Here is a 21114-nt window from a genome sequence, read left to right as displayed (position 1 = left end):
AAAGTTGGAAAGTCAGTACAGGAGAAGACGACCCTGGGCGAGATGGAGTGATACAGCGATTGTGGCAATGGTGGTAAGTGTGTCAGGATAGGCCAAAGTTCAGAATGTTCACTACAAGTTGTAGTAGACTTGAGAGTATATCACAACAACTAACCGAAAGGTTGAGGATTCAGAAGAGTTTCGGAAGAAACGCCTATCTATTTTTGAAATATCTACCATTTAAACCCTCTGGGACACAGTTTTACTAAGACACCCTCCTCACAAACCTCACGAGGATTTCATGAATCTGAGGAGTAGACCAGAAGGCAGCTGGATTGGGGTAGGAAGAGGGGAGAAAAAGAAGATGGAGAAGTGGTACATCACTACTTCAGCATCTAATCATCATTTTGTCAGTGTCAAAGGCCTTCCTGCCTCACTGCTTTTCAGCTGAACACAGTGCGAAGACCTATGATGCGTTACTAAAGGTGAATAAAAGAACATCATGCTTCCACATGGATAATTCTTACAAATGCTGTTGGAAAAAGAAAATTTTCAGAATAACCCAAGGAGATACTTTTCAATCAAAGTCTAAAAACATCCAAAACAAGAATAACTATTATGAATGGACACATATATGGGAAATAAAACATGTACATAAATGTTTTAACCAATTTCTGGATAGCAGTTACTTTGAGAAAGAAAAGCAAAAGGATAAATACAGGGCTGAAAGGGCATTAGTAATATTTTAATTTTTTTAAAAAAGACTTCTGAGACAAACAGGGAATAATATTAATATCTGATAGAGGAGTCTGTGGGTGTGCACACACAATTAGGACTATTTGAAATATAGTACAGTTTTACAAATTATATTTTAAAAAGAATGACATTTCCTTATTTTAAGCTCTCACTGCAAGCACAGAGCAGAGCAAAAATGAAGGTAAATGGGATTGAACTAAAACTACAGTGGTCCCCAACATAGATGCACAAGTTCTAGAAATTGCTTTGGGAATGAATCCCTGATATAATCTCTTTTTGTTACTGGCTTTACTTAAAATCAAAGTACATGCCACAAAGAATGATTACTGGAATTTTCCACTTGTTTACATTCTATACAAATAGTTGTGGCTTACGTTTATTTTAGTAATTTTTTCTCTCTGTTCCTAAACTTGTTTTCATCAAAATTTTCCAAGCTAAAGCTCTTCCTTTTCTTTTTTTCTCCCCCTAGATTTACATTTCCTTTTGCAAGCATCTGTAAAATCTTGTGTTTTTTTTTTCCTATTTGCTCATAAATCAAACAGGTCATCTTGACTGATTTTCCACTTTCATTTATTTGTTGGTTGGTTTAATTTACATCTTTTCTGCATCTTCACATTTCAAGTACACAGGACATGCTTATAGATGCTAACAAGTAAGGTTTTACAAAGTTGGTGTTCCCTATTTAGGCCTGACAGGATGAGCTAGATGCAAATAAGGATTTAACAATGAACTTGTACAACACAAGGTTCTTTTTTGTTCATGTTCCTCTGAAGGGTGCACAGGAAGCTGAGGGGACTGTGAAGAGGACCTTTGCTGATGGCATTAAGAAGTTGCCATGGTGCTACTGTTAGAATGAGGTCGCTCCTGGCTTTGCCTTTTCTGAACCTCGCTCACTCTGTGCCACAGAGCTCAATAGGTGGCTTGGCTCAAGTCACACAGGACAATAAAGTGTGGCCTTTTATCACCTTCCCAGCTACCAGCAACAGTGACCATGTATGGAGCACTTTCTAGCACCAGATCATGTTCCTGGCATTTGATGCTATTTTACTCACAAGAGAAGTATTACCATGTCCACTTTGCTTACAGAACAATGAAGTCAAAGAAGTAAAACAATACACACTAAATCACACAGACAATTAAAGGCAGAGCCAGGGTTCACACTCAGCTGTGGCTCTGTACTCTGTACAGCAGAGCCCTGGACTCTACCCCCAGCACATTGCCCTGTTCTTTGCAACAGGATCCTGGGTAGATTAGTAGTTCTTCCTAATAATCCACAATAAAATAAATCTATCTGTTGATGTCAGCTCAAGACAGAATACTATACCTTTGATTTAAATGGTCAAATATGACATTAATAAAATAAGCTTTTACACACACACACACACACACACACACTCTCACACTCATTCAGATCCAGATATACATTTGTATGTCCACACTATACACATGCACATCTTTGCAAAAAAACAAGGATGGCACTCCAAAGAGACCTAACTGACATTGGAGCAGATACATGCACACCCATGTTTATCACGGCTTTGTTCACAACAGCAAGGAGTTGAAAACAACCTAAGTGCCCATCAACAAACGAATGAATAGAGAAGCTGTGGTATATTCACACAATGGAATACTATGCCGCATTGAAAAACAAGGAACTCATGCAATATTATTCAAAATGGATGAGCCTGGAGGACATTATGCTGAGTGAAGTATCTCAGTCACAAAAGGACAAACACTGCATGGTGCCACTGTTGTAAAACAGGACTGACCTAGGGGTTGGGAGGAGACTGATAAAGACGGATTCAATAATGTATACTGCACTGAAACATATGAGTGAGAAAACTGTTTAAGAGGGGAAATTATTAGGTATTTTTGTCAAGACAGGAGTCCAGAGCAAAGGCTATACAGTGGAATGGACCTGTGGGGAGGGATTGTAAAACAATGTAAGTATTTTTCTTTTACTTTTCCAAGAAGGTAGAGGGAGGGTGGAGAGGGGAGAAAAGTGCAACAATGAATGAATGGAAATTCATTCAAAGTCTCTGTACATTTTCATTGAAATTAATAATAATTTTTTTAAAAAAGACGATGACAATCTGCTTGTAGTACCACAAGAGCCCATGCGATGGCGCTTACATAAACACATAACTGAGCCCCATTGAGAAACTGAGACATACCTGAATAGGGTCCTGTGTCAGTCTCATGGGCCCAATGCGTACTTCTGAAGAAGAAACCTGCTAAAATAAAGGATAGAACGTGAGACACGGTAAGTCTTAAAATTACAAATCCTTCCTGACATGAAATATTAGGTTAATGTTATACGTAGACCTTGAATGAAAGAACTCAGGCTTACTGACATGGAGACATGTTATAAAACAATGGTGAAAGAATATTTTCTCAAATGGTAAGTGAGAATTGGGATTACTACTGCTTTTAAGAGCCTCAATTTTTACATTAGGCATGTGCTGATTTATGAGAAAAAATAATTAAGATTCAACAATTATTTACTGAGCATCTCCTATGTGCCAGGTACCACACCGTGCTATTATGATTTTGAAGAGCATAAATTGTTTTCCAGAGTCAAAGAAAATGTGTTTATGCAGGATATGAGCTATTCTTATAGCTAGACCTTATTTTTTTGTCATCTTCAGATTAGGTATGAGGGTTAAACATACTATTCTTCACTATGTTTGCCACGAACAAGTGATTTGTCAAAGTTGTACTGTCACAAATAAGAACACCACTCCAAGACTGTAAAAGGCTAAACACTGCCTCAAAACTTCAGGAATGAGTCCAAGTGTCTTATATGTTAACTAGAAACAATCCCTAACAGGTTTTGGCCATAAGCACAGTGCAAAATATCTTTATTTCTGATTTCTGATTTCTTCACTTAGATTTCCAAAAGCTACTTTTCTCTAATTTGGCTGAAAGTCTTGGCCTAATATCCCTGGATTTGCTTTTGTTTTTCTATTCAAGGCTGTAGTAGCTTTGCTACTATTTGTAACCTTACCCTGCATTCAACAGCCTGCAATGGTCTTGTTGGTAGAGTAGACATACTTAGCAGGCCTTGGAATTCAGATGACCAGAGACAATTCAATGGTCCAGGGGCCAGAATAAGACGCATCAGGTTTTGTTGCTTGTTTGCTTGTTTGTTTGTTTAAAAAAAGGAAAATAAAAAGAAAAAAGGGAGCTCTGGTGGCCTAGTGGCAAGAAGCTGCACTTCAAACCCAAAGGTTCAAATCTACCACATGCTTCATTGGAGAAGGAGGGTCAATCTCCTCCTGTGCCAGTCAGATATAATTTGACACAAGAAGGGGAAAAAAGAAAAAAAATTGAAAACAACTCTTAAAATCTTATGTGCAATCATCTAAGACACAACTATTGCCCTGTTCTCTGCAACAGGATCCTGGGTAGATTAGTAGTTCTCTTCCTGTCCAGAGTAAAGGAAGGTGAAAAATACCAAAGGCTCAAGAGAGCAGTTAGGCTAAAGGACTGATGGGCCACATGACCCACTGCCTAGCTGACCCTAAGAGACCAGAAGAACTAGATGGTGTCCAGCTGTACTACTGACTCCTCTCATTGGCATCATAACAGACAGTTCCAAACAGAATGGGAAAGTTGTAGGAAAAAGAAAATCAAATTCATGAAAAAGTACCAGACTTATTGATCTGACAGACTGTGAAAGGATTCCTGAGACTATGGTTCTACAACCTGAACTGGAAATTGAGTCGTTCCAGGAGGCCACCTTTCAGCCAAGTTAAGTCAAGCTCCCAAGTTAAACACTAACACCTGAGAGGACCAAACACTTATTCAAGGCCGATATAACCATATGCAAAACTTAGATGGCAGCTAGGGTAGAATATTCAGACAAAAGGAAACGGCAGAAATGGGTGCATCCTGACTCAGGAAATATAACCAATGTCATGGAATACATTACAAACTACTAAACTGGAAACTAGTTTGGGCTGTGAACTTTCACCAAAAGCACAATGGCAATGAAAACAAGACTATATGAATTTTAAGTAAGAGGACCAGGATTAGATCTTCATTTTGCTTTCCTCCCATTGTACTCTGAGACGGGGCTGCATTGTGCATCTGATTACATGTTCTAAATAAGCTTTGGACCTTAGTCTAATTTTGCAAAAGAGATGACCCTGTATGTGGCAAGCCTTGCTCACTCCATGGTCTGATCTACTGCTATAAGGCTGCTGCTGCCACCACTAAGAAGGGGCAAAGTACGTATGTTGGGGGTGAAAATCCTTAACCCTCACTTTTGGTAAACAAAGTTCAGATTCTGAATGCTCTTCATGCCAACGACGTCTCCTTTAGAATCCTTTTTTCCCTACCGTCTGCTACACTGAGTTCACCACATAGGAGAACACACATGCAGACACACAGCTTATGGCAAGCCAGGGCTTTATAATGGTTTGTTCCAGTTCTACTCTCTGCTAAGAATTTGCATTTCCACCCCAGAGGGAAGCAAATATTAGTAAATAGGTAAGGTGAGTAAAAGGCAAGGAAAATAAAGTAAGGGTTTGATGAGGCATTATAAGTAATTACTGTTATAATTTTATACAAAATCAGCACAAATGAGATTGAATGAAAAGCAACAAGATTTGTTAACTTTCAACAAAAAAATAAATGAAGAAAAAATACCTTTTAATAATGATTGCTGTTGTTTGTTGTTATGTACTGTTGAGTCAGAACTGACTCATAGCTGACCTTCCAGTGGGTTTTCAAAGGCTATACCCCATGCAAAAAGAGACTGCTCTTCTTTCTCCCAAGGGGCAGCTGGTTGGTTTGAATCACATGTTTTCAGATTGGCAGCATAACTCCCTATCACTAAGCCAACAGATATATCTCTAATATAGATTGTTGTTGTTGAGTACCATCGAGTTGGAACTGACCCATAGCTGACTCTCCAGTGGGTTTTCAGAGACAGTATTCACGCAGGAGGAGATTGTCCATCCTTCTTCTGCAGAGCAGCTGGTGGATTTGAACCAAGTGCCTTTGGCACTGCAGCGTGCAGATGCTTATCACTAAGTCACCAGAGAGACTGTTATTGTTGTTATGGGCCATCAAGTTACCAGAGACTCATGGCAACCCTGTGTACATCAGCTCTGAATTCTGCCCTATTCTGAATCAATCTCAACATCTCTGACACACCTAATCCCATTTCCCCAGTCACTGAGATAGATTACGATCTATAGTTTTAATAAATGCCAAAAAAGATCTTATAGAGGGAAGGACCTCTTAGAAATGATGTAGTTTTAATAAATGCCAAAAAAGATCTTATAGAGGTAAGGACCTCTTAGAAATGATGTAGTTTTAATAAATGCCGAAAACGATCTTATAGAGGTAAGGACCTCTTAGAAGTGATGTAGTTTTAGGGAGTTGCGCTGCTAACCTAAGAGGCAAATGGTTGGAATCCACCAGTGATTCATTTGGAGAAAAGTGGGCAATCTCCTTCCATGGGATTCAGTCTCTGAAAATCAGCTGGAAGGCTGGCAATGAATTCTGAAAGTACTGATGAATATATTCAATATGTGGATGAATATATATAGAATCACCTGGGGGTCTTGTTAAACTAGATTCTGAATCAGTCTACCTGGGGTGGGAATGCAAATTCTCAGCAAAAAGTTGAACAGAAATGAAATAGTTTTATGCCCTGAGACAATGCTGACGTCACGAGAGGAGGACTCCATGGTCAAATCACTCCATGATTCCGCCTCACAGAAGGAAAATGAACCTGGCGTTTTTAAACACCTTTACATGCCTCCTGCTGGTCCTGCTAGTTTTGATTTCAAATTAGTATTTCATTCTCTCCAAATATAGCTCTACTCCCAGGTCAAACATCTTTCTTTATTCTTCAGAGCTCAGGGTCAACAAAGGTTGTGTTTTGACTTTTGCTTTTGACCAGGTTCATGTCCATCCTCCAGCTTTTAGGTAAAGGCAGGTGCATGAGCTGCATCTCCAGGTCTCCCCACTGTGAGGCTGGCACCTGAGTCTCATTCTGGTTTCCACACTCTCAGCCCACTTGACAATATCTTCTTCAATCTGCTTCTTGTTAGCAGGGGGCCCTCTTTTGCCCTCACACCAGCCTTCACCTCGGTCTTCACCTGGAAGTCTTTACCTGGGTTGATTCTGGCTACACTCCTGTACCTCCTGGCATCTGCCAGGGACCTTCAGGTTTAAGACAGTCTCTCTCTCACCTTCCAGTTTCCAGTTCTCTAATTGAGAAGTTCTCAGGTGGAGCCTTGCCTTACGAGTCACTACCACCACTGCAGTCAGGTCTAGTCTGACTCAGCGCCACCCTCCACTGGGATTCTGAGGCTGTCAGTCTTTACTGGAATAGACTGCCTATCTTCTTCCCCCTCAGAGCACCTGGAGGACTTGAATTTCTGATCTTGGTGATACTTAATGCGCCCTCTGCCACCACAGCTCCTTAGAAGTCACCAGGGGACTTGACAAATAATGTCTGATTTCTCCAATCCAAAGCAATCAGAATCTCTGAAGAGGGGGAAGAGGTCTGGCACTGGCATTAAAGAAAACAAAAACAAAAACAAAACAAAACAAACGAACAAACAAAAAAAACAAACCTGCTTGGGTGCCATCAGGGTTGAAAATGACTAGTCTGTTTTTTCGGTTTTTTTTAATAGCCATTTTTGTTTTTACAGCAGACATGTAAAATGAACTCCTGCCTCCTTCCACAGGCTTTTGGGGCACATCTTACTTAGTCAACAAAATACTCTTGAATGCCTAGTTTGGGAAAGCACCTAGCACCACCCAAGACTCAGCCCTGACAGCAGAACTCAGCCACTATGCGGTCTTCCTCAAATACCTTCACTAAAAAGACAAGATTATCAATTAGGCAGCTCGACGGCACATAACAACAATAACAACAATATATGATTAGGCATTATTTGTATGGCAGCAGCCCCAAATAAGAGGTACACAGCAAAGTGGACTGAGAGAGGGCTGGAGGAAGAGTGAGGAAATTACTCAACAATGAATGAATTTTTTTTTTTAAGGAGTGAACTGGGGAGGGGTAGGAAGGAAAACATGCAACAATGAACGAACGTAAATCCAACTTTTCTGTAGTTTCATTAAAATAACAATTTAAAAAAAGAAAATATTTAATAATTTAAGAAAATTAATCTTGAAGCCAAGAAAAGATTTGAAAAAGGAATTCACAGAAAAGAAAATGCAAAAGTGATGAGATAGCAACCAAATTTCAAAACCTGCCATTGAGTCAATTCCCAATTGGAGAGAGAACCCGCTTGCAGGCTTCTGACACTGTGGATCTTTATGGGAGGAGCCAGCCTCATCTTTCCACCATGGAGTGGCTGGTGGATTCAACCTGCTAACTTCTGGATTCAAAGCCACGTAATTTGTCTACTACTACACTACCAGGGCTCTTTTCACCTTTCAAGCAGTCGGAAATATAATTCAAGTTACAAAGAGATGCCATTTCCCATCCACCTATTTTATTCAAGACAACTGTGACATTCATGTCAAACACCAATAAAACCCACAGGAGCTCTTTTTACTGTCAGTAGAAATCTAAGTGGTTTAAGTTATTTTGAAATAGGAAATTGGGGGGGAAAAAAGAAAAGAAATAGGACATCGGGGTTTCTAACTGGTAAATATGCTACAATCTGGTTCTTACGTGCATTTCATCAGGGTATAGGAGGCATACAAAAGAAGATTCTGAGAAGCATCATTTAGAAAAACAAAAACTTAATAGCAGTCACCAATTCACTAATATCTATCATCAGAAAATCTAACAAATACCTTAAGAAGAGCCACACAATGGAATAATACACAGTAATGAAAATTACTTACTCTATCATTCAAAAGAAATAAATTTCACATATACTGATTTTTTAAATTTTATTATGATTTTAACTAAAGTTTGCAGGAAAGTAAGATTTTCATTCTTTCATTGCTGCACATTTCCCCTCTTAATTAACTTTAAAAAAATTTTTTTCTTCCCTCTCTCTCTTCCCACCTCCCTTAGCTCACCCAGCAATGCACACCTTGTCATATTTATAATGTTGTCATATTTATAATGTTGTTGTTATATTTATAATGTTGTTGTCATATTTATAATGCCTAATCATATATTCCTGTTGGATAGTTCTTCCCCTCATCTATTCTACTGCAGTGTTCATAGTCTGTCCACTCTTTTCCCATTCTCTGCTCACTACACCTCTATCTGTTCTACTTTATAATATCTATGTTGTATTTGTCCATTTATGACTGAACTATTTCATTCAGCATAATATTCTCCAGGCTTCTCCATGTTGTGTTTATGAGTGGTTTATGAGTTTGTTGTTTTTCAATGTTGTATACTATTCCACTGTGTAAATGTAGCATAGTTTTTCTATCCATTTGTTTGTTGTTGGACGTTTGGTTGCTTCTCTTTGTTACTGTGAATAACACAACAATAAACATGGATATGCATACATCTGTCTCAGTTCTGGTTCTGGTTTCTTTAGGGTATATTCCCAGTATTACAATTGCTGGATCAATTGGTATGCCTATTTCCAACTATTTGAGAAAGTGCCAGACGGCCGTCTATTGTGGCTGTCTCATTTCACACTCCCACAAGCAGTGAATAAGAGTTTCAATTTCTCCACAACCTCTCCAGCATTTGTTGTTTGCTGTCCTGTTGAACTTTGCTATTGTTGCTGGGGTGAGATGATATCTCATAGTTCTTTTGATTTGTATCTCTCTAATAGCTAGATTTTGAACATTTCTTCATGTGTTTGTTTGCCATCTGAATTTCTTCTTTGATGAATGGTCTATTTATATCCTAAGCCCATTTTGTGATTAGAATTGTTTACCTTTTTCTTGTTGAGGTGTTGGAGCATTCTATAAATTTTAGATGTAAGTCCCTTATCAGATATGTCATTGCAAAATATTTTTTCCCAGCCTGTGCATTTCGTCTTAACTGTGCTGGAGAAAGTTTTTGATGTGCATATATTTTCTTCCACTGGTATCCTTCCTTTCCCACTCCCTCCATCCACCAAACTGTGCAACCCTGTGGTTTCGCCCCTACCCATCCTCACCCTTTCCCCTTGGGTTCCCACACATGTTTTACTAGTTATCCATCTATTTTAACAATAATGGTCTTATGCAGTATTTGATTTAGCTCACTCAGCATAATGCTCTCCAGTCTCTCCCACGTTACATAGTATTTTTCACAAACATTGCTCCTGAGTGCTGCATAGTATCCCATTGTGTGGATGTACCATAATTTCTCAATACATTCAGTTGTGGTTGGATATTTGAGTTGTTTCCATGCAATGTTGAATAATTTTCTTACATATTTTCTTCCACTGGGATCCTTCCCATTTCTTTCTCCTCTCCCTCTATCCCCAAACTGTGCAACCAAACTGCTACTACTGATTTTTTTTTCTTCTTCTTCTTTTCTTGCTGTGTGCCACTGAATTGGATCCAACTGGCACAGGAGAAGACTGCCCCTCCTTCTTCAGCAGAGCATCTGGTGGGATAATTTTTTTTTAAAGGTAAGTTTTAGAAGAGCACATTCCTTAAGGTACCATTTGGGTAAAGTTTTAAACTATTTAAAATAACATCAAATATAGTTTAGTGATATAATGGCAGTACAAAAAAGTGAGTAAGAGTGATAAATGGCCAATGAGGTAAATAGTAGACCTGCTGGAAAGGACTCTGGTGCTGCAATGTAAAAATGCTCAGCTGACAAATGAAAGGTCAGTAGTTAGACGGCACCATGGACTTCTAGAGGTGAGAGGTCTGGTGATTTCCACCGGTAAAGCAGGGCTTTACACCAGTTAACCATTGTTAGACTTGCCCAATGAATAATTTGCACTTCCATCCCAGATAAGTTGTTTTTATTGTTCTTGGGTGCCTTCAAGTCCACTACTATTCACAGTGGCCCTATAAAGAACAGTTATGAGCTCTACTGTATACTCTAGTCATTGTATTAATACATCTTGTTGAGGGTCTCCCTCTCTTTTGCTGACTCTTCACTTTTCCCAGTATGAGCCCTTCTCCAAAGATTGGTTCTTCCTGGGACTATGCCCAAAGTCAATCAGACAAAGTTAAACCATCCCTGCCTCAAAGAGAACTCTGGTTGTGCTTCCTTCAAGACAGTTTGTTTGTTCATGGAATATTCAATACTCTTTGCAAACATCACAAATTCAAAACCACTATTTTTTTTTTCTTTGGTCTTCTTTATTCATTGTCCAACTTTCAGATGCATAGGAAGAAAATGAAAAGATCATGACCTGGGTCAGGTGCACCTTAGTCTTTAAATTGACATCTTTGCTTTTTAGAACTTTGGAGAGGGTACTGACAGTTGATTTCACCCATGTAAAACAGCCTTTGATTTCTGGACTTCTGTTACTATGGGTGTTGATTGTGGATCTAGTAAAATGAAATTGTTAATAAATTCAATCTTTTCTCCATCTATCATGATGTTGTCTATAGTCAACTGGTGAGGATTTCTGCCTTCTTGATGTAGAAGTGTAATCTGTATTGAAAGTTGTAGCCTTTGATCTTCCATAGTAAGTGCTTCAAGTCTTCTTCATTTTCAGCAGACAAGGTCATGTCATCTGCATAATGAAGATTATTGGTGAGTTTTTCTCTGATCCTAGTGCCACATTCTTCTTTATATAGTCCAGCTTCTTGAATTATTTGTTCAGCACACAGACTAAATACTTATGGAAAAATGATACAGCCTTGATGCACACATTTCATGACTTTAAACCACATAGTGTTCCCTTGTTGTGTTCAGACATCTGTTTCTTAGGTATGTGTATATTTAACATAAGCACAATTAAGGGATCTTGGATTTCTATTCTTTTCAATGTGATCCATAACTTGTTATGAACCTTTACATAGTCACTAAAACACAGTTAAGCATCATTTTTATATTCTCTGCTTTCAGTCAAGATCCATATGACGTCAACAATATCTCTGCTGCCACAACCTCTTCTGAAGCCAGCTGAAATTTCTGGCAGTTTTTGGTGATGTATGGATCCAATTAATTTTCATAATTTTAGCAAGGTTTTACTTCATGTAATATTAATTATATTGCTCTCTACTTTCCACAATCTGATATAACACATTCTTTTATTACAGAAAAAAATATGCATCTCTTCCAATCAGGTAGTTAGGTAGTTGTCTTCTGTAACTATTGGCAGAGACTGGGGAACATGTCTAGGGTTACATTTATTTCATGTAAATATGTCAAATGGTATTCCATCAGTTCCTGGGGACTTATATTTGGACAATGCCTCCAGTGCACTTTTGACTTCTTCCTTTAGTATTAGTTCTTGATCTTATGGTACTTCCTGAAGTGTTTTTGTGTTGACCAATTCCTTTTGGTACAGTGGCTCTGTATTCTTCCATTTTCTTTTGATGCTTCCTGCATTGTTCATGATTTACCCACAAAATCCTTCAGTGTTGCAATTTAAGGCTTGAATTTTTTTTCTTCAGTTCTTTAATCATAAGAAAATAACTATCTCATGTATACTGAATCAGAATCTATACCTTAACAAGATTCCTAGACAACTGATCCTGAAACAGAGTCTACATCTTAACAAGACCCCCATGTGATCTTATAGATCCACAGATGATGGATTACAAGATGTACATAAAGACCAAGTGAAAATGTAGCCTCTGATTCAGTATTTCTGGGGTTGAAATGCAAATCCTCAGCAAGATATTTATGCAGAATGAAGTGGTTTGTATAACTATATCATTAATTATCCTTTTTTTTTTTTAGAAGTAAGGTCGGTGATACTTTGTTCCATGTACTTTGAACATGTTATCAGGAGGGGCCAATTCCTGAGGAAGGACACTGTGCTTGGTAAAGTAGGAAATTAGGAAGATCTTCAACAGGATAGATGTAACACAGTGGCTAAGACTATGTGCTCCAACAAAGCAGTGACTGTGTGGATGTACAGGACTGTTCTGTCTTATACAGTGTAACTATGCATGAAAACTGACTTGGTAGCACCTAACAATAATATTTTTTAAGCAGGGTAATGAAAGCATGTGTGGTCACTGAATTGTATTTGATATCTTCTCATATGATGTCTTTTTCATCATATGAAATCATGCTAGAAAAGGTAGAGTGTCAGTGAAAGAGTGGAAAACCCTCAGTGAGATGGACTGACAAAGTATATTAATGGGCTTAAGCGTGGCAGAGATGACAAGGATGGTGCAAGACAGGGCAAGTTTCCTATCTGTTGGTAACAGAATCACTATGGGTCACAGCCAACTCCATGACACCTATCAACAATAGCATCTTGTCATGTATATTATATACAGTAAAATAAATTTAAAGTTCATTTTTATTGGCTAAATCTATTATCAATTTATGGGTTAACAATACTTGAGCAATATGCTATATATAGCGACCCTATGAACAAAAGGCCTTTCTATAACTGTTAACATTTATCAAAATTCATAGAGTTTCCAGAGGCATGTTGTTTTAGAATTAGATGTCACTCATATTCTATCTGTATGCTAAGAAAATAATTCAAGAAGCTGAACAGTATGATGAAGAATATGGCATCAAGATGGAAGAAAAATTTGTTAACAACGTGCATTATGTAGATAAAACAACCTTGCTTTCTGAAAGTGAAGAAGACTTGAACTTATAGCAGAAGTAAAAGGCTACAGTCTTCTCTATGGGTTATATCTCAACATCAAGAAAACAAAAATCCTCCCCACTGGACCAACAGGGAACATGATAGATGGAGAAAAGACTGAAGGTGCCAATGATTTAATTTAGCTTGAACCCACAATCTATACCTTTGGTAGCAGTAGTTAAAGCAAAAGACGTACTTCACTGGGGAGAGTGGCTGTCAAAGTCCTATCCAAAGTTCTAAAGAGAAAGGATATCAGTTTAAAGACTATGGTGCACCTGATCTGAACCTTGCTTGGTCTTTTCAATTGCTTCCTATGCATCTGAAAGTTGAAAAATAAAAAAAGAAGACCAAAGAATTATCAGTGGTTTTGAATTGTGGTGCTGGTGAGAGTACTGAATATTCCATGGACTGCCAAAAGAGTAAATAAATCTTTAAGGAAGTAGAACAAGAGTGCTCCTTAGAGGCATGAATGGTGAAACTCTGTCTCACTTATCTGGTACATAGTCTTAGGAGGAAGATGTTCTTAAAGAGAGACATTATGCCGGGAAAGGTTGTTATTGCTGTTAGGTGCCACTGAGTCGAGCATGATTCATAGTGACCCAATGAACAAAAGATCTGAACCCAGTTTTGTCCTGTGCCATCCTCACACTTCCTGACACACAAGAGCCCACTGCAGCCATCACTGTGTCAATCCACCTGTTTGAGGGTCTTTGTATTTAAAAGTCAGTCTGGTCCTACCTGTGAGTGAGACTTTAGCTTGGCATAGTTTGATCCTGGTGGGTTTTTGTGATTTACTTTAAAGCTGGGGGTAAACTGTTTGGGTATTTCTAATTGTATAACAATCAACTATAGCTGATTAACTATATCTGATCTCATCTATAATCTTGGGTGGAAGCCTCTTGTGTAGGCAAACAGGATCTGGTGGGCGGGCCTTTGTGTTTAAAAGTTGGTCTGTTCCTACCTGGGAATGAGCCTTTAGCTAGGAAAGGTAAAGAAAGGGTCAGGCAAACAGGATATGGTGGGTGGGATTTTGTATTTAAAAGTTGGGCTGGTCCTAGTCCTACATGTGAGTGAGCCTTGAGCTAGGAAAGGTAAAGGAGCAGAAAAAGAAAAGAAGACCCTCAACCAGATGAACTGATACAGTGACCACCAAGTGGGCTTGAATATAACAGAGATTATGAGGTTGGGGCAGGACAGGACAGGTTCATATCTGTTAAAATTTAACATAAATTACATTTATTTTTTCCCTTTCTCTCTAGGAAAGTTTTTAATAAAGTAAGATGCTCCAATCAGACCCTCATTCTGGTTTTACGCAGTATTGGTTGATCATCTATCTAATGGGTGCATGACGCTCTACCTGGTGTGAGAAATCCGACTAGACTATTGTGTATTGGTGTTTTTTTGTTTTGTTTTGTTTTGTTTTTCAAACTACAGGGGGAAAAATCATTAGGCCTTCCATTTGTGACAATAAAACCAAAAGTGCTTCTTAAAACATTAGCTCCATTCATGACTTGTCTATCTAATGTCTAGCAGTATTGCAGAGGCCACACTTAGCACAGGAGATGCCTCATGGCCTCAGTCAGTTCATTCTTTAATTAATTTCCTCACCAAATTATTAACTCAGAGCACATAACCATATATCTCATTCATTCACCCCGGTAGGTTTAGGGAATTGAAGTTTGCTTAGGCAGCAGGGAGGGGACAGGGAGAGGTATAAAAGGGAAAGGCATGGAGTTGTGTACCTCAGCCAGCAGATGCCTTCATTCTGAACTGAAGTCCAGCTGGCAGACTATCTACTACCACCTTCCCTGTGCCACCCTAGGTTGTATGGCCTTGACCACCATGGACGACACCAAGATCCCCCGGGACATTAGTCTCTCTGGCCATTCATAGGTTGATTTGACAGGAATCAAAACATAGCTGAACTTGATGCCTACAGGTTCTCAGTGAGACCTGACCCAGTCCTACCCCAACTCCTACTACCAGAAGATTACTAAAGTCAGCCTGCACTGGTTGACCAGTATGGGCAAAAGAACTGTCCCCTATATAAAGAAAAAGATTTTCAAGTGGATATATATAAAGAGTTGCTTGTGATATATACTTTTGAAAATACTATTTAATTTTTAAAATAATATATTTGGTGCTGTTTTCTCAGATCCCCTAAGAGCACTTTTTTTGCTTTGTTTGTAAATTCTATGGTTTCCTCTGCATTTCTTGAAGTATACTGTAAGGGAAACACTGATCACCAATATACTTTCATTTTTGAAAGGCCTATAATTATAGTCTGAACTTAAGGCAAGAAAACAATACCTCCCTGCATTTTTTTCCCCAGTGGAACAGACTCTACAGTACATTACCATGTTGAGAACGGAAATATTTTCTTGCACCAGTACTGACCAGAAAATAAAATAAATAAAATAATGTAAACTTGATGACAAAAAAAATAAGATGCTCTAAAGAAATGTGCTCTAAAGGAATTGGCAAAAAAACAAGGCTCCAGGAGTTGACAGCATACCAATTGATTTATTTCAACAAACAGACGCTGCCCTGGATGTGCTCACTAAGTTGTGCCAGGAAATCTGGAGGACAGCCAGCTAGCTGGCCGACTGACTGGGAAAGATTGATATTTGTTCCCATCCCAAAGAAAGGTGACCTAACAGAGTGTGGAAATTATCGAACAATATCATTGATATCACATGCAAGCAAGATTCTGCTGAAAATGATCCAAAACCGTTTGGAACAATATGTCAACAGAGAACTGCCAGATGTGCAGGCTGGATTTAGAAGAGGTTATGGTACTAGGGATATTATAGCTAATGTTAGATGGATCTTGGAAGAAAGCAGAGAATACCAGAAGAATGTCTATCTGTGCTTCATTGACTATGCAAAGGTTTTTGACTGTGTGGATCACAACAAGCTGTGGCTGACTCTGAGAAGAATGGGAACCCCAGAAAATCTGATTGTGCTAATGCAAAACCTGTACTTGGACCAAGAGGCAGTTGTCAGAACAGAGCAAGGAGACACTACATGGTTCAAAATCAAGAAGAGGGTCTGCCAGGGATGTGTTTTGTCTCCATACCTTTTCAATCTGTACACAAAACATATCATCCGAGATGCTGGGCTGTACAAGGAGGAATGTGGCTTCAAGATTGATGGAAGAATCATCAACAATCTGTGTTATGCAGATGATACAACCCTGCTTGCTGAAACTGAGGAGGACCTGAAGTTCTTGCTGCAAAAGGTCAGGGACTGCAGCCTTCAATATGGATTGAAGCTCAACAACAAGAAAACAAAGATTCTCACTACTAGGGCAATTGGCAGAATCAGTATGAATGGTGACGAGATTGAGATATTAACAGTTTTAGTTTGCTTGGTTCCATAGTCAACACTCTTGGTAACAGCAGCCAGGAAATCAAGAGACAAATTGCATTGGGAAAGTCAGCTGTGAGGGACCTCTCAAGAGTACTGAAGTGCAACGACGTCAGACTGGAAACTAAGGTGCGTCTGATCCGGGCTATAGTCTTTGCAATTATGTGCTATGCATCGGAGAGTTGGAGAGTGAATAGGGATGATAGGAAGAGAATAGATACCTTTGAGTTGTGGTGCTGGAGTGTTGAATATACCTTGGACTGTTAGGAAAACAAACAGGTTTGTCCTGGAGAGGGCGAAGCCAGAATGCTCCTTGGAGTCAAGGATTCTGAAGCTTTGCCTGACATACTTTGAGCATGTTGCAAGGAGGGACTGGTCCTTGGAGAGGGACATCATGTTTGGGAGAGTGGAGGGACGGTGCAGGAGAGGAAGACCCTCGATGAGATAGATCGATTCTGTGAGTAGAGTGGTGGGAATAAGTGTTTTTTGAGACGGCAAGGTTGGCACAGGATAGAGCAGTGGTTAGGGCTCTTATACATAGGGTATCTATGAGACTCGATGGCACATAACAACAACAACAATGAAATTCGGTTCTAGGTCTGGCCACCTCCATGACCTGTTTCACTCACTGTCATAAGACCAGCAAAATTCAATACTTTGTGGCTACTATTCTTGAATGTTTGACCAAGGAATCAGTAGATAGTCTTGGTCAAAAAAGGAAAAAATGTGGACTGGCACTTCAAATTTTCAGAATCTGAATTTATTGTGATTGCAGGACACCTCCAAATCTATCATGTTAAGAAAATCTTCATTCTATGAGCCAAAATTACCTCTTGATGTCATCTTAAAATGAAACAATTACTAGAGCACATTCAACATGGCCAACTGTGTTATTTTAAAGAATAGTTTAAAAGTAATATATTTTAGGGCATTATGATTATCTTAAGAGCCTGGGAGGAGGGTTGCAGAGAGAAGTGTACTTGGAGTGGGGTTGGGGGTGTGGGGTGTGGGGGATTATATACCAATGAAGGAGTTTTTCTTTTGCTTTTCAAGGAGAAGAGCAAGCTGGGGGTGGGGGTGTGGTGGGCCGGGAGAAAAGTGAACAATGAGTGAATGGAAATCCAAAATCTTTGTAGATGTTCATTGAAATTAATTTTAAAAAGTTAAAAAAATTTTAAAAAGGAGTGAAAGAAAAAAGAATTATCCATATGAGACCAAATTGTCAGCAGTAAGGTTAAAGCACAGATGAGAGGCTTAGGCTCACACACAAGAAATGAGTCAAGCCAACGATGGTGAAATACACAAGTGACATCAGTAAGAATTTTTAAACAACATACGGAATAAAACTAGTGTTACTGAATTTTTTATGTACAAACTAATGAATGGACAGATATTCTTTTATATATATTTTCACCAAAATTATAATTTAAAAATGCAGTGCTCTATCTACATGTTGTCAAAAGGCTAATAGAATTCCCCTGAAACTCCTGGTATAAAGGAATCCTAGAATGTTGGGAACTTTTGTCAAAATAAGTAACAGCTCTGTACTTCAAGAAAAGAGAGGGGTTAATGAATGCCCAACATAAATCATCCCATGTAATGGTCACAGCAATCCCTTAAGTCAGGTACATCAGCTCCTTCATGTAGCTAAAGCTTTTTTTTTTTTAGTAGTAGCTAAAGCTTTTAAAGCTTCAGTAAGATTAGGATTTGAGTTTTAAACCTAGACCTGCTTCACCAGGAAGGCCATGATCTTATTTATGTATTTGCTTATTATACCTTGGACCTTAAAGTGGCCTAGAATTAAGTAAGAGCTTTAAAATGACTTACGCATAGACATGAAAAATCTGTCTGAGAAATGATGAGTATGATTAAGTAGAAGCAAGTAGAGAAGTCAGCCTGTCTGGTGTGTAGACAAATGCCCACACCTTGCACCTGGGAAAGGTGCCAGTGTGATAGGGAGATGAGACCCTCCACCACCTTATGCCAGAGACACAGTGACAGACTTGACAGTCTTTCCCCATGTCTCTGTCTGTCCTCTCCTCCATTCCACAGTGTCACTAGAAGGTAACAACAATATTCTGGAGGAATATTACTATTCTACTCAGTGAGTCTTACTTACTGAGGTGCACAGTCTTACATAGTGAGATGGTGGACAAAGGACCACAGAACCTGGAAAACATGCACTGATAAAGGTGAAAGAGGTCAATCTCCTGCAAGCTCTGAAGTGATCATTAAAAATAAACACCAGAAACATCAGATTCAGACACAGACAGCCTGGAAAGCTTATAATGAGACACCATTTCACATCCAATCATTTTTAATCAGCACAAAGATAAAACTAAAATGAAACACTAAGAAGAGCAAGAAAATAGACCACAGGAAATTTTCTATTCCATTGATGGAAATGTAAATAGTTCAGTCACTGTGAAAAACAATGTGGAGGTTTCAAATAAAGTTTTTTGTAATGACAAAACAGAAGAAGCAGACTAATCTAGCAATCCATTAATATCTACCACCAGGAAAAAAAAAGACAAATAGACTAATAAAATGACAAATAGACTTATAAAATGGAATACTATACAGTAATGAAAATTAATTAGTGTAACCCCTTTCATGAATATTAGATAAGAAAGAGAAAAATATTAAACAATATAGTTGCTTCATTTATACCCATGAGAAAAATGCAGGCTGGCATCAATTATTCATTTAAACAGAACAAAAAATATGGTCTAGAAGATAACCCAAGAAATCATAAGTAGACTCTAGTAAATTTTAGAGGGGAGGAACCCAGCTAACTTCACTTAAATATCATGACTGTGTAAAAAAATCTTTATATCATACATGGAAAGCAAGGACCAGAACATCAGCTTTTGTGAATGTCCTAACACAGCCTCAGCATCCCTCCCTGGAACTATGTAAACATAATGCTAGTTCCCAGATTCCCAAGGTCAAACCCAGGGTCTGAATGGAAACAGAGGAATTTAAAGGCAATGGTGAAACGTGACATCCTTCAGCTAACTTCCTTCCTGTTGTTAGGAATACTACTGATAATAGAAACTGCCTGATGACTTCAAACATTTAAAGTTACATCGTTTAATAAAGAATAAACAAAGAACAGTGGATCTCTGGATATTCAGGAGACAATTATGCCGTTTATGGAAAAACCCAAGAATTCATTCCTGCTCCTCTTCCATCTTATTTTCCTTCTGATGCTTTCTCCTCTTCTTAACATTAAATGAAGTGGGAGAAGAAGGAGTGATGATATTCAAATCAGTCAATTTTGCTACATGGTCAGCAATCCTGGTAAATAGATTTGATGGGCAAGGAGATAGAAACCATCTGCTAAAATGAGTTTTACAGATTTCCTGTGGATTTCAATTATCTAGGCTGCCTCTATCCTCAATTTTTTCATTGATAAACTAGAGCTGCCTTAGAGAACCAGTAACTAAATGTCTTCCTTGCTTGGCTCCAGGGGAATCTCACTATTCTCCAAGTGAGTCTGAAGCTACTCATTGGATTTTATCCATATGTAGCACCCCACTCAGCACTGCCCACACCAGCTGTCCTGGCTCTGGGGTACACTACAACCTCTGGTCACAGAACCCACAGACTACCAGAGCAAGAGGAGGCATGAGTCTGTGTGTAGTATAAATCAGTGCTCAATGCCCATTACTCTTAACTATTTCCTGATAATGGAGTACCTGGGTGGTACAACATGCTCAGCTGCCAACTGAAAGGGTGAGGTTTCACATCCATCCAGAGACATCAGAGAAGAAAAACAGTCATCTACTTCTGAAAAAACCAGCCACTGAAAACTCCTACAGAATGCAATTCTAGGCTGACACAGGTGGGGTCGCCATAAATCAGAACAGATTCCACAGCAATTGGTTTTTTTCTCACGTGAAAGTCACAGCTGAGTCGATAGCTACTCAAAGAGTCCATAGGACAGAACAGAACAGCCTCATAGGGCTTCCAAAGCTGTAATTCTTATAGGAGCGTATCTTTCTTTTTCAGAACTGCCAGTGAGTTCAAACCATGAACCTTCTGGTGAATAGGCAAGCTCCTGCATCACCAGGGTTCCTTCAGATAAAAGTAACCCATGAAAAATCACCCACAAAAGGCAAATGGCTGTGTGCTAAACAAGGCAATTTACTTCCTTGACAAAACAAACAAACAACAACAGCAACAAAACCCAACAAACCCATACACAGCCTTGAGGAAAGGAATCCTGCTGCCAGTGCAAACGTATGTGGTTCTAATCCTCAGCTGCTTCCTGAGAGGAAGATGGATAATCAACTCCTGTGTTATTTACTGCCTCTGCAAACCCTATGGAGGGTCAGCTATGGGTCAGTTCCAACTGGACAGC

The 21114-nt window shown here is 38.9% G+C and overlaps 1 protein-coding gene across 4 annotated transcripts in view; it reads right to left on the bottom strand.

Annotated features, from left to right (window-relative positions):
* The window catches only part of PDE8B (phosphodiesterase 8B), a 360385-nt gene that overhangs the window by 158923 nt on the left and 180348 nt on the right, over positions 1–21114 (bottom strand). For 3 of the 4 annotated variants that reach the window (XM_006889834.1, XM_006889835.1, XM_006889836.1), the window contains exon 2: positions 2910–2969. The exons of the other annotated variant lie outside the window; for it this stretch is intronic. In XM_006889834.1, coding sequence (XP_006889896.1) covers positions 2910–2936 — 27 coding nt within the window. In that variant the 5' untranslated portion in view covers positions 2937–2969. The remainder of the gene's footprint in view (positions 1–2909; positions 2970–21114) is intronic. 4 annotated transcript variants of the gene reach the window in all.

Source organism: Elephantulus edwardii, unplaced genomic scaffold (genome assembly GCF_000299155.1).
Source record: "Elephantulus edwardii isolate Elephantulus edwardi_28Jun2011 unplaced genomic scaffold, EleEdw1.0 scaffold00082, whole genome shotgun sequence".
Taxonomy (NCBI): domain Eukaryota; kingdom Metazoa; phylum Chordata; class Mammalia; order Macroscelidea; family Macroscelididae; genus Elephantulus; species Elephantulus edwardii.
The sequence above is the reverse complement of the archived record's forward strand: the minus strand, read 5'-3'. Positions and strand labels throughout refer to the sequence as shown.